This window comes from Somniosus microcephalus, chromosome 2 (assembly GCF_052327205.1).
Source record: "Somniosus microcephalus isolate GS21.2 chromosome 2, FLI_Smic_1.0, whole genome shotgun sequence".
In the NCBI taxonomy this organism is placed as follows: Eukaryota; Metazoa; Chordata; class Chondrichthyes; order Squaliformes; family Somniosidae; genus Somniosus; species Somniosus microcephalus.
In genome coordinates this window covers 28,961,201-28,975,826 of record NC_140988.1, presented here as the reverse complement: position 1 = coordinate 28,975,826, position 14,626 = coordinate 28,961,201, and the positions used below count along the sequence as shown (strand labels likewise).

Below are 14,626 nucleotides of genomic sequence, written 5' to 3'. Positions count from 1 at the left end.
AGCAGCAAGTTTCATTGTGTATTTGGTGGGAGAAAGGTATTGGTGAAGCACAGAAGCTCCTATAGTAAATTTCAACACTGAATTTGACAAGTGTGATAAGACAACAGTGGCTACAAAGGGATGCAACAGGGAGCAGTACAGATCATTGGACCTTTCTTAATATTCAACTCCTTCAATGAATTGTTGCTGAATATTTGTTCTGGACATTGGCTGACTGTATCATTTTGATCCTTTTATATCTAATATGGTTGTTGTCCCTTCCTCAGTTCATTTTTTGCTCTGCGGTAGAAGTGCACAAATCACTTGAGACAAGATCGTAACTATAATCAATATCATTACACATTTTATTTTGCGCATTGACCTTGCGCCCTGTAGTGTATTATAACTTGAAATTATTTGCGTAAATGTTGCAGTGTCTTCAATTAACTAAATTATTGATAGGCTGAATGACTTATAGATGCTCATGGATTCTCAAAGATAGACCGCATTTTTAAAAAAATGAATGTTGTTCATTGAAGGAAAATTACCAATGCAGCTTAGTATGCCGTCTGTCTTCATAACCCTGCAATACAATGGTATTTTCTGTATTTTAAGTATATTGAATTATTTATATCCATTTGCCCTACAATTGATAGAAAATCTGCACCTAAGCAATATATTTTAATATCCTTGTAAGTTTAAATATAGTTTGCCAACTCTGAGCTCTCAACTCAGCCCTATGTGGCAGCTTTTACATTTATATTAGGATCCTTTGTCACTTGATGGCATTGTTGATGACTCCTTTCATCACTGTGCTGATGATTGAGAGGAGGCTGACAGGACTCTAATTGGTCAGGTTAGATTTATCCTGTCTTTGTGGACAGGACGTAACTGGATAATCTTCCACATCGCAGGGTAGATACAGCTGTCACCGCTGACCTGGCACAGCTTGGTTAGGGGAGGCCCTGGCTCTGGTGCGCAGGCCTTCACTACACCTGGGATGTCATCAGGGCAAATGGCCTTCACTGCATTCAGTGCACCCAGCCGCTTTGTCTTGTCGGGTAGAGTGAGCAAATTGTCTGTGCACTGACATCTATGATGGCGAGACCTTGGGAGGAGGCAGAATAAAATCGTATACTTCAACCTCTTGCACTTGCATGCTGGGCTCCACCAGAATTAAGGGTGGGGATGTTCATGAGTCTCCTCCTTCTGATAGTTGACTGACTGATTTTTCACCACTGGATGTGGTCGGGCTACAGAGATTTCCTCTGATCCATTGTTTGTGGGACTGCTTAACTCTGCTTGTAGCCTGCTGCTTCTTGTGATTAACATGCAGGCAGCCCTGTGTTGTAGCTTCAATAGGTTCATACCTTATTCTAAGTAATGCCTGGTACTGCTCCTGGCATACCTTTCTACACTCTCCATTGAAGCACAGTTGGACGACTGGTTAATAGTGAGGGAAGAGTAGGGCTGTGTCAGGCTATGAGGTTGCAAATTATGGTGGTATACAATTCTGCTGCTACTGAATTACTAGTTCAGGGATTCTAGATCTTTCTTCAGTCTTTCCCATTTAGCACGATAGTACTGCCACACTACAGGATATGAGGGTGTCCTTAATGTGGAGATGAGATAAGGTCTATGCAATGATAACTCATACCAATGCTATCACCGAAAGACATGTTTGTGACAGGTAGATTGGTGAGGACGAGGTCCAATTTTATTTAATTGTATTTTTTGCTTTGCATATCCCTTTGCTCTTGTCCCCAGTAGATCCAAGACAGTTTCCCACCCTCATCAGTCCCTCTTCTACAACAGCCATTTTCACAATCTCAAATCTGATGGCTGCAGGTTCAAGTGCCCACACTTCATAGCTACCCCTTTGTCTACTGCCAGATCTGAATGATCACCCCAAGCGGTATTGCACTCCCTCCCCAGCCAATGTCTCTTGTGACTCCAGATTATCTTGGAGAAGTGCACACATCCAAAAACTTCTCTCTTCGGTTGCAAACTGCCTCTGCTAACTAGGACAGTGTAAAGCTCCCTCTACTCTGTGCCAACGATGTGCCTGAGCCCAACCTCCGAAGAGCACTCACGACTACACCAGTCTGCTAATTCTTCCACTTCTTAAATGATCCATCCTGTCATTTCTCTCGAGTGAGAATGCCAGTTGGTGTTAAATTAGGGACAGTTTTGTACCGTAGGCCAATGCCCACTATGAGCTAGATTGAGACTGCTCAGACTCATTTCACATGGGAATCTTACAGCCAGTGGACACGGGAGGTTTTCATCCCTTCAGTCTGGCACGAATGTTGAACCCAGATCCCAGAGGTGTGGACCCTAGGGGATGAAATTCAGTTTCAACAGTAGCGCAAAACAGGTGATAGCGTATCGTCAAAACTGGGCAGGATGTATCGTGCGTTATCATCGAAGTTGAATTTCAGCCCCCTCCCAGTGTCTAAATCATTGTGGTGCAAAGTCTCCAAAGTTCCATTCTGCCAATGATTGGTGTCTACTGAATAAATGTTGGAAACATTCCAAACCCAATTTCAAGTTACAATTCCTTCTATCTTCCTTTTCCTTACAGTGTGCCATGTGTGAACTCTCCGACTGATTTTATTGTTAACAGCAAAAATGTTGGCTGTGACACCCGTACAAATATTTTGATTAATATTCAATTTTCGCCCCTTTTTAAAATCTATTCTTTCTTTCACCATTTGGACTGTACGGTGTAAAATTACTGCTCATAAAACTTAGTTTAATGCACAGGTTTCAAATTCCCCATCGATTTTAATGACGGCTTTAACGACACCTCTTAAAATGGCAGAGAGGAAATTGATACAAGCATGTTCCGTGTTGTGCAATAACATAACCAGCAGTAGTTCAACTTCTCCATGTTGGGCTGGGTAACTTCACTAGGTCAGTTCTGCAATGATGTCTTTGTAACATTTTTGCTTTGAAATTAATCCCTGCTCGGTTTTTTTTTTAAGGGTGTTGATGAAGACACTTGGGGTTATGGTGTATCTATTCATTCTGAATTAATTTTTTTGTCTTTCCTTGAAGTTTTCCCTTAGCTCTGAAATCCAAAGTACGTAGCGCATTGTGCTCCAACTGTGTAATAGCTTTTTTTTTTGTGAAGTGCCATGGAGTCGATGTTGTGATAGTTGGTGCTTGAGGCTTTGTAAAGAATCAAAATACGATACATTTACCATAAACTAACAGGTGAACTGGCATCGACCATTTACTGCACAGTAGTTACATGGAAATGCAATGACCCTCCTCTGCTATAGTGCATCTTGGCAGTGAGAGTGTGGCTCGACGCCTGAAACTACAGTGGAGTAACAGCTGGACTGCTGTCGGCAGTTGTTTGTGCATTGAGGGATGAACTGTGTGATGTTCTAGCAAGAAATCATTTGAACTTGCTATGGAAACTCTTGTGATGGATGACTTTGTTACCTGATGGTGCAATGATGACATGGTTTTAGATCATGTGCAATATGATGTGTATTGTTTTAAAAATCTGGTTAAAACTTTTCCTAAAATGAATCTCCAGTCCCTTTCAGTATTATGAGCATGTGGTTTTCTCAATCGTCCTTGCTGCAATGCTCCATCTCACCCTCAGTAAGCTCCCCACTGAAGTGGAGCTGATTTACAGAACAAACGGGAAACTGTTCAACCTCCGTCACCTCCAGTCCAGATCCAAGGTCGTCCCATCCTCTGTCGTCGATTACAGTATGCAGACGACGCTTGCGTCTGCGCTCACTCGGAGGTCGAACTCCAAACCATCGTCAACACCTTTACCGAAGCGTTCGAGAGCATAGGCCTTACACTAAACATCCGTAAGACAAAGGTCCTCTACCAACCTGCCCCCGCCACACAGTACTGCACCCCCCCCCCCCCCCCCACCCGATTATCAAAATCCATGACAAGGCCTTGGACAACGTGGACCACTTTCCATACCTCGGGAGCCTACTGTCAACAAGGGCAGACGTCGACAATGAAGTCCAACACCGCCTTCAGTGTGCCAGTGCAGCCTTCGGTCACCTGAGGAAGAGAGTGTTTGAAGACCAGGACCTCAAACCCGGCACTAAGCTCATGGCCTACAGAGCAGCAGTGATACCCGCCCTGCTGTATGCCTCAGAGACATGGACCATGTACAGCAGGCACCTCAAAGCACTGGAGAGGTACCACCAACGCTGCCTCCGCAAGATCGTGCAAATCCATTGGCAGGATAGGCGCACCAACGTCGGTGTTCTTGCTCAGGCCAACATCCCCAGCATCGAAGCTTTGACCACGCTCGATCAGCTCCGATGGACGGGTCACATTGTCTGCATGCCCGATACGAGGCTGCCAAAACAAGCGCTTTACTCGGAGCTCCGGCACGGCAAGAGAGCCCCAGGTGGGCAGAGGAAACGCTTCAAGGACACCCTCAAAGCCTCCTTGAAAAAGTGTAACATCCCCACCGACACCTGGGAATCCCTGGCCCAAGACCGCACAAAGTGGAGGAGAAGGCGCCGAACACCTCGAGTCTCTTCGCCAGGAGCAAGCGCAAGGAGCGCACGTCAACCCAAGCACCCCACCCACCCGCCCCTTCAACCACCATCTGCCCCACCTGTGACAGAGACTGTAGGTCCCGCATTGGACTCATCAGTCACCTGCGAACTAATTTTTAATGTGGAAGCAAGTCATCCTCGGTTCCAAGGGACTGCCTAAGAAGAAGTTAAAAGAGCCAAATATCTGGTACACCTTTAGTATAAACTAAAATAAACAATTGACAGGACAGTGCTGCTTAAAATATTGGAGTTTGGAAGTTTTATATAGGCTTTATACTTATTGTCCCAAGGTGTGATTATGACCTGCCATGGGATACATTGTTATGAAACTCACACTGTAGGGTTCCAAAAGTGTGTCTTAAAAGCTGCCTGCACCAGTAAGGTAATGGACTGGAATGAGAACTGAACAAACCCAGCTTATTTCTGCCCACAAATTTTCGCTCAATCTTTTTTTGCAGCCACCCTAGTTGCAGATTAGCAGGGAAGACGTTGTAAATGGACCAGAATAAATTGTGCGGATTGTTACTTGCAGCTGTACTTTTGTGAAGTTTTCATCTCTTGACCGTGGCAGCAAAAGCAAGTGATGTTCACCAGGCGAATGCATGCTGATGAGAATTTACTTGGTACTATCTGTGGAGAAGTAAACTTCGGCAGATTTGCAGCAGTGGTAATTTAATACTGCCAGGTGCATAAAAGTGAACCTTGGGAGCCTGAAGTGTAAATCCTGAAAAGGGTGTGTCCAGTTCAGATTATTGCATTAGAAATGAACAATCTTTTTGGCGAGGGGATGGTGAGGAAGAGGGATTGTAATCTAAATGTAGCTAAAGTCAGCAGCCTGTCAGAGCTGCTTAAAATTTGATTTAAATTGGTTCACATGATCTTCACCATTCTCGCCAACGTAGACAGTTCGGCATCTCTGTATAATGATGTGACATGCAAGGCAGTTTCTGGTTAAGTTCCATGGATGATAAATGCTCCAGTTTAGGAATTAGTAAGGTTACCACACAAGAATGTTTGATACAATATTTATAATGGTCTGAAGGTGCCTTGTTCCCCTCAGTACAGCATATTATAAACGAGTCAAATGTCTGTGATGTCGCCCACAGTCAGTGGATGAGTAGAACATTTTTACATACAAATTGGTGATGGACTTGTTAAAGAGACTTCAGAAACTTGCTCTACAGAGTTATCTAGTGGCCAGAGCCTGCAAAAATATTGTGACCAGTAACAAAGCAAAATTGAATGGGAAATGTTGGCAATTTACAATGGGAGATGTTGAAAGAAAAGTATGACAAAAAATAGAGATAACTGGAAGTAAGATTTGTGCACAGGAAGTGTGTGCCTCATGCTAGATTTTTAACAAATGGATAACATAAATTATGAACTCAGGTTCATAATTTGGACAATCCATTTAGATTGTCCTATACAACACTGTGGGCTATACTCTTTGTCCTATACAACACTGTGGGCTATACTCTTTGTCCTATACAACACTGTGGGCTATACTCTTTGTCCTATACAACACTGTGGGCTATACTCTTTGTCCTATACAACACACTGGGCTATATTTTGCTCTCTTGGCTGTTTTTAACAAAAAAGTAGCATTGAAAACACCACTTTATACTCATGTCCACTTTTATGCTAAAATCAGCCAACACAGGAAGATGTACCCCGAAATAGCTACAATTTCTGTAATTTCTCCACTCTGTTCTGCTGTGATTTTTTTTTTAAAGTATGCTGAACCTGTAAGTGTATTCTGCGACCTGCATTCTCTTCAAGTGCAGCTCCTCATTGGGTGCACAAGCTGAGTGAATTTACCTTATAATCCCAATTTAGTTTTATTTTAAACTTCTTTTTGTTTCCATCTTTCTCTTTCAGCTGATATAATTTCTACCGTAGAGTTCAACCACACTGGAGAATTGCTGGCTACAGGGGACAAGGGGGGTCGAGTTGTTATATTTCAGAGAGAACAAGAGGTAAGTGTTGAGGAATTGTGACAAGAAATTTGTAATTTTGCAATCATGACAGCACTGCATTCTTATCTCTGGTGCCTCATTATTGCTTTACTTGTTTGTTGAACTGCTTCCCTGGTAGAAACATTTTGTTTCTGTAGCCGCGAATGTCAGCGGAGCAGGTAAGCTAAGTGGCCGCTCAGAGGTGTGCTTGCCCGATGGTACAACTGTGATTTAAAGAGCTGAAAGTTTGAGCCCGTGTTTAATCTGTCAGTGGCGTCGTGCTTTGGAACACCAATATGTTGCCTATCGAAGCACCCTGATACAAGAAATAACAGTGCCTCCTGTGATGAAATAACTCTCTGTTCTGGCATTTGTATTGTCTGTTGTTACTTAATAAAATTGATGTGCCAAATAACTGCCTGAATCCAAGAGGTTAAAGCTTAAAACTAAAGGCTTTTATTAAGTAAGAACATGGCATCGAGTTAACACAAGGCAGCCATCATTCATCACCGACCCAGCCCTTATGAGTAAGACTCACACCAATCCAGAGGATCCAGAGGGGTGGGGCGGGGCTAGGGAGGAGCATTAGTGGTTACATCTGTAGAACATTCCAGACATTAGCAAGTACAACAACAACAGACAATACAAATGCCAGAACACAGAGTTATTTCATCACACCTCCCCGATAGAACAGTGAGTAAATCCACGTTATGGGCTGGCAAACAGTCTTGCCGACCAAGAATGCCGCAAGCTTCATCCTCTGCTTTTTACAAGCTGTAGCTTACTTAAGGAGTCAGGAGGACGTCCTGAATGATGAGAGTGAAACTCAGGTGGTTTATGAATGTCTGATGATACCAGAAATGCAAGGGTGTACCCATCAGGAAAGGATGAACAGGCTGGGTCTCTTTTCTGTTGAAAAGAGAAGGCTCAGGGGTGATCTAATAGGGGTCTTTAAAATCATGAACGGTTTTGATAGAGTAGACACAGAGAGAATGTTTCCACTTGTGGGGAAGAGCAAAACTAGAGGCCATCAATATAAGATAGTCACCAAGAAATCCAAGAGGGAATTCAGAAGAAACGTCTTTACCGAGAGAGTGGTGAGAATGTGGAACTCGCTACCGCAGGGAGTGGTTGAGGCGAATAGTATAGATGCATTTAAGGGGCGGTTAGACAAGCATATGAGGGAGAAGGGAATAGAGGGTTATGCTGATAAGAGATAGATGAGGAAAGACAGGAGGAGGCTCGAGTGGAGCATAAACGTTGGTATGGTCTGGTTGGGCCGAATGGCCTGTTTCTGTGCTGGTATATCCTATGTAATCCTGTGAAACTCCATCCTTTCAGCTACTAATTCTTTTGAAGTTCAGATTTTCAGGCTTAAAATGTACGTTAACAATGCTACCTACAATACATGAGTAAAATACATATTCATGTGTGGAGCTAGTTACAGTTCGCAAGAAAAATTATCTTTTGTTTGCAAAGATCCACATATGAAATACCAAGGGCTAGATTTTCAGTTGCTTGCGCCAGCAGTTAGCGCCTTAAGAGAAGTGATTTCCGGGCGCTATGCGTGTAGCGCCCGGGCGCAGCGCAGTTTGCGCCCCGCCCCAAATTAAGTTGCCCGTTAGCGCCGGCGCAAAGTTTAGCGCCCGCCCGGATGCGCGCGCAGAAAATGACGTCACATCCTCGTGCAACGCCCTTTGGCCGCCCCGATTGCAAACTTCAGTCGGACCGCCCCATTGTGCGGCGGGCGGCCGGAGCGTTTGGAAAAAGGAACGCAACACAACCAGCGCGGGCCCCGGGGGGCGCTAATTAAAGGGAACGTCCTCTCCAGTATAAAGGCCATCCATTATTTCAGAAAACAGTCTTGTGCAACGCATTTCTGGAGACACAACAAGGAGGATAGCTAACTGGTTTCAAGCAGCAAGAGCCAGGTATTTTTGGACTCAGGCAACAGCGCTGCAAGTGGCCATTTGGAAATTAGAGTGTTTGCCAGGATTTGATGGGGGTTGCATGGGGTGCCAACGCGGAGCTGCAGCTCCATGTCCGTAGGGCTCGCAGACGTATTGTGAGAGGGGCAGCCCTGGCTAGAGGCAGAGGGGGCTACAGGCGTCGGCCACGTAGGCCTTACCCAGTCAGGCTATACCGCCAGCAGCGCTCCTACCTAAACATGAGTGCCGCGCGATGTGTTAAAAGGCTCCGATTCCGGAAGGGGGTGATTGCAGAGATCTGCCACCTGCTTCGCCGAGATCTGCGGCCAAAGCTCAGGTGCAGGACGTCTCTGTCGGTGGAAGTGAAGGTGACAGTGGCATTGAACTTCTATGCCACCGGCTCCTTCCAATACGCTGCTGGGGACATAGCAAACATCTCCCAGTACGGCGCGCATCGCTGCATCCGCCAGGTGACCGAAGCACTGTTCAGAAGGAGAAGCCAATTCATCTCCTTCCCCATGGCCCTGGAGAGCCAGCATCAGCGCGCATTGGGATTTTCCAGACTCGGGGAATTCCCCTTGGTGCAGGGCGCCATTGACTGTACGCATGTGGCTTTGCGGGCCCCTCTGGAGCATGGCGAGCAGTATCGCAACAGGAAGGGCTACCATTCTCTGAATGTGCAGCTGGTCTGTGACCACAAGCAGCGCATCATGGCAGTCAATGCCAGCTTCCCAGGCAGCAGCCACGATGCCTTTATCCTGCGGCAGAGTACTGTGCATGACATGTTCCAGGCACAGCCTCCCCCAAGAGGATGGCTACTCGGGGACAAAGGCTATCCTTTGTGCACCTGGCTCATGACCCCGCTCCGCGCGCCCAGGACCGCTGCTGAAGAGGCCTACAACGAGAGCCATCAAACCACCCGCAACATCATCGAGCTAACTATTGGGGTCCTCAAGCAGCGGTTCCGCTGCCTTGATCGCTCCGGAGGAGCTCTCCAGTATTCGCCGGACCGGGTCTCCCAATTTGTGGTGGTTTGCTGCATGCTACACAACCTGGCTATCCGCAGGACTCAGGCACTGCCACCTGACGTTGGACCAGCACCTCAGGAGGAGGAGCAGGAGGAGCATGAGGAGGAGGAGGAGGAGGAGCAGGAGTACGTTCCCAGGAGGGAGCGACCAGGGCCAAGGGCCGCACGACGCCACCTTATTACACGGTACTTCTAAGCCCCCTGTCAGGGAATGGCCAGGGGCCATGAGGGAAGATGAATGCAGCCGCTCCGCAAGCCCTCAGCCGGCGAAGCCAACAAACACTAAGAAGAACAACCATGGAGACTGCATGAATAAAGATAATTTTTTATTAAACAAAAATGAAAAGCCCTTCCCACATGAATCCCCAAAAACAATAAACGGGCCCCACAAAAAGCCCAACAAACGACTCACTCCCACAAACTGGGGAGGAGCCACTCCACCTTTATTGAAACCGGGCCTCAACGTCGGCCTAACGCAAAAAAAAAGCCCTCCAAAAGCACAACCATGGGCAAAATAAAGATGGCCACCGCCATATTAAAGGAAAGCTGGCCACACCCTCTACTGAGTGGCCCGCGAGGGCGAGACCTTGGCCAGCATTTTGCCTCCCCTGCCCTGCCTGCTGCTCCTTCGCAAGCTCTGCCCAGTGGCTGCTGCGAGGCTGGGGGAAGGCGCCTGAGGCTCAGATGCCCTTCCGCCAGATGCCACTGGGGGGCGGCCTACACGGCGTTTGGGCCTCGAGGGGCCGTCTCCTGAGTGGCGCGCCTGAGCCTGGCCACCATCAGCTGCAGCCGCTTGCCCTTGACGCCCCAGAGGGGGAATGGCGGCGACGGATGGTGCAATGTGGGCCAGCTGGCGTCTGGGATGCGCTGGCTGGTGCTGTGGCGCGGTGGCACTCGGCCGGGCCCGCACTGCAGGATCCGCAGCAATCAGCCGACGGCCGGCTTGCTGGGATGGTCCAGCGCGGCGCCTGCCCTGGCGATGCCTGCCTGAGACAGCGCGTGTGGCAGCAGTGAGTGGCCCTCTGGTCCTGGTGTGCGCGCGCATCACATCCGCCAGGGTCTTGACGGCATCAGTTAGCATGCGGCCAGTCGCGGCAGTTGCTGCCCCGAACTCGCGCACACTGGTCGCCAGCGACTCGATGGCCTCAGGCATGCGCCCCACCACGCTCATGAGCTCCGTGTGGCGCCGGTCCGAGTCGTCGGCCATCTGATCGAGCTTCCGCACCTCCTCCGAAGTGAAGGTGTCCGGACTGGAGTCGCGACTCTCCCGCTGGGGAGGAGGGGGCCGAACTAGGGGACCCTTGCCGCGTTGGTGACGGCGAGTTTGCCGAGCAGCAGCACTCCCCTCTGATCCTTCCCCCCTTTGGGGGGAAGGCCGCGGGCCACGCGCACGGCTGCTGGGTGGCTGGACGCCACTGGTCCCAGAAGCTGCATTGCCCTGCGACAGTTCCTCCAGGCACTCGTCCAGTGAGGAGGTGTCGAGCATTTCCTCCTCTCCTGCGGGACGTGACTGTTCCCCCGAAGGTCCGGCTTGCTCCTCCTCCTCCTCCTGGTTGGAGGTGCTGTCACTGGCAGCCTCAGGGTCCTGGTCGTCACCAGCTGAAAGCAGGAATGCACAAGAGTAGCTTCAGAGTGAGGAGACGGCGTCAGCGAGGGAGTTAGGACTGGTGGGATTCAGCGCATTGGTGGGACAGTGGCAAAGGAGGTAGCTCGGATGGGCCAGTGCGACGCGAGAGGGCCAAAAGGCGAGGTCCTTACCATTGCCGGGCAGTGGAGGGTCGGATACACCGCACGCTGTGGGGACAATCACACGTGCTCCCATGAGCACACACACGCGCTCCTCCAGCCGAGTGAGCTTCTGCAGCTTGGCGCGGCCACCCCTGGCACGGGCCTGGCGATTAAACGCTACTTTAGCCTGCAAGAGAAAGGACGGGCTGTAAGTGCGCAGTGAAGCCCTGATGTAGTGTGCACTGCCTCCCATGGTGGAATAGCTTGGACAGAGTGAAGCCCTGATGTAGTGAGCACTGCCTCCCATGGTGGAATAGCTTGGACAGAGTGAAGCCCTGATGTAGTGTGCACTGCCTCCCATGGTGGAATAGCTTGGACAGAGTGAAGCCCTGATGTAGTGTGCACTGCCTCCCATGGTGGAATAGCTTGGACAGAGTGAAGCCCTGATGTAGTGTGCACTGCCTCCCATGGTGGAATAGCTTGGCCAAAGTGTAGAGTGCCGAATGGCCATTTGATGCTCATGACTGTCCCAATGCTGCTGGCTGAGGGCTGGCCAAAAGGACTTTCAGGTCCCTTTGCCCATCATGTCAGGTGTACATGCAAGAATGAGGAGGAGACTGGAAAGGCTACTCACCCTCACAATCCTGGTCAGATCGTTGTACTTCTTACGGCATTGTGTGTGGGTCCTGGGGGCCTCGCCGGTGAATGTCACCCTCTGGGCGATCTGCTTCCAGGCTTTGGTGTAGTCGTGGTGGGTTGGATTCCTCCCACTGTCTGGAAACAAGATCTTGCGCCTCACCTCCAGAGCTGTGAGCATGATGTCCAGATCACCCTCTGAGAAGCGCAGGGCACGCTGACGGGCCTTCTCTGGCGTTGCCATGACTCCCTGGGGCTGAGCAGTAGTGTTGAGGCCTCTTTGCAAGGCTGCAGTGTGCAGGGCGTGGCAGCAGACTAATTCGTCCCTTCCCCCTTTAAGAGCTGGTCGGCACCACGGGGTCTGCTGTCAGTGCAAAAATGACCGCACCCGTGCTGCGCCCCGCCTGGGCGCTATCCCTCTGGACCGCCGGCTTAGCGCCTAAAGAGAGTAGTGGAACGCCTCTTTTAGCGCTCCACCAACCTCTTAGGGCGAAGCCACTGAATTCCCGGCAACGGGGCGCTACTTTGGGGCGGGCGCTAACTTCGGGCGGGCGCTAAAGCTAGCGCCCCAAAACTGCCTAAACTGAAAATCTAGCCCCAGGTTGCCAAACAAATAGGTCTGTTGGCTAAGGTAAGAAGGCATTCACAATGGAGAAAGAAATTGACTTGTATTGATTACAAGAATCTCCACTATTGTATTGATGCTACCAACAACAATTTCATCTGATCAAAAAAGAGACATTATCTGCCTCTAACTAAAAATGAAACAAAGCAAAATTTGTGATATGATTTGATTTTTGTTCCAATGCTAAGTTCAATGTTTCGGCAACTGTAGGTCATGATTTCTGTCGGCAGGGGGGGGTTTCCCCATCAAAATTACTGGGGGCACGAATGCACACAGCTTATGGAGAAGGATATAGTTTGCCTGCTTCCTCATGTTGCTGACGTTGTCATTTAGTGCATCCATTTAATCAGCTAAATCCAACCTTGAACAGTGTTTCCTGACTACTCCCCTCCCCCTCTCCCAACTTCCCACCCTTTTTCTCCCCTGAAGATCTGAACTCTTGTTGGGACGGAGACCCACGGCCACTTGTACCCCTTTTAGTGTCTCATCCAAGTGAGTGTTGGTGGGCTATTTTCCGATGCAACGAATCGCATTCAACCCACCTGACGCACAATTTCAGCAGGAATTGAAGGATGGCATTTAGGGTGGGAAGGTTGGCTGGTTTCTTTCTTGCCCTTTGCCCCAACCCGAGTCACTGAGGTCTATGACCGTGCCCAAGCTGCTGCTCCAGCTGAATCAGCACCGACTAGAAATCCGAGCTGGGAATTTTTGGCTTGCATTGTTTAACTCTCTACTCACCAGGTTGCTGGGGAAACAAATGCTCCCAATTTCAATAGAAGAAAATTAGCTTTTTTTTAATTCACTTATGGGATCTGGGCATCGCTGGCAAGGCCAGCATTTATTGCCCATCCCTACTTGCCCTTGAGAAGGTGGTGGTGAGCCGCCACCTTGAACCGCTGCAGTCCGTGTGGTGAAGGTACTCCCACAGTGCTGTTAGGTAGGGAGTTCCAGGATTTTGACCCAGCGACGATGAAGGATCGGCGACGTACTTCTAAGTCAGGATGGTGTGGGATTTGGAGGTGGTGGTGTTCCCATGCGCCTGCTGCCCTTGTCCTTCTAGGTGGAAGAGGTCGCAGGTTTGGGAGGTGCTGCCGAAGAAGCCTTGGCGAGTTGCTGCAGTGCATCTTGTAGATGGTACACACTGCAGCCACGGTATGCCGGTGGTGGAGGGAATGGATGTTTAACATTCGATGGAATCTGGAACAGTACCCATGGATTGGAGGGTAGCTAATGTTACCCCACTATTCAAAAAAGGTGGTAGAGAGAAAACGGGGAATTACAGACCGGTAAGCCTGACATCGGTATTGGGGAAAATGCGAGAGTCCATTATAAAAGATGTAACAGCAGAGCACTTGGAAAACAGTGACAGGATCGGACAAAGTCAACATGGATTTACAAAGGGTAACTCGTGCTTGACTAATGTGGAATTTTTTGAGGATGTAACTGGTAAAATAGATAAGGGAGAACCAGTGGATGTGGTGTATTTGGACTTTCAGAAGGCTTTCGATAAGGTCCCGCATAAGAGATTAGCGTGTAAAGTTAACGCACATGGGATTGGGGACAAGGTACTGACTTGGATAGAGAATTGGTTGGCAGACAGAAAGCAAAGAGTTGGAATAAACGGGTCTTTTTCTGAGTGGCAGGCAGTGACTAGTGGGGTACCGCAGGGATCGTTCCTTGGACCCCAGCTATTCACAATATATATTAATGATCTTGACAAGGGAACTAGATGTAATATCTCCAAGTTTGCAGATGACACAAAGCTGGGTGGGCATGTGTGCTGTGAGGAGGATGCCGAGAAACTCCAGGATGATTTGGACAGGTTGGGTGATTGGGCAGAAGCATGGCAGATGCAATATAACGTGGATAAATGTGAGGTTATCCACTTTGGTAGCAAAAACAGGAAGGCAGATTATTATCTGAATGGCAATAGATTAGGAGAAGGGGAAGTGCAACGAGACCTGGGTGTCCTTGTGCACCAGTCGCTGAATGTAAGCATGCAGGTGCAGCAGGTGGTTAAGAAGGCAAATGGTATGTTGGCCTTCGTAGCGAGAGGGTTTGAGTACAGGAACAAGGATGTCTTGCTGCAGTTGTACAAGGCCTTGGTGAGACCACATCTTGAGTATTGTGTGCAGTTTTGGTCACCTTATCTGAGGAAGGATGTTCTTGCCATGGAAGGAGTTCAGCGACGATTCACC

General features: G+C 48.8%; 1 protein-coding gene across 4 annotated transcripts in view; it reads left to right on the top strand.

Annotated features, from left to right (window-relative positions):
- Nucleotides 1-14,626, top strand: part of LOC147122633 (serine/threonine-protein phosphatase 2A 55 kDa regulatory subunit B gamma isoform) — a 493,182-nt gene that overhangs the window by 309,272 nt on the left and 169,284 nt on the right. For all 4 annotated transcript variants that reach the window (XR_015081021.1, XM_086008136.1, XM_086008120.1 and 1 more), the window contains one exon: nucleotides 6,408-6,505. Coding sequence is in view for 3 of the 4 variants with exons in the window: in XM_086008136.1 (XP_085864262.1) it covers nucleotides 6,408-6,505 (98 nt within the window). In the remaining variant the exon portion in view is untranslated. The remainder of the gene's footprint in view (nucleotides 1-6,407; nucleotides 6,506-14,626) is intronic.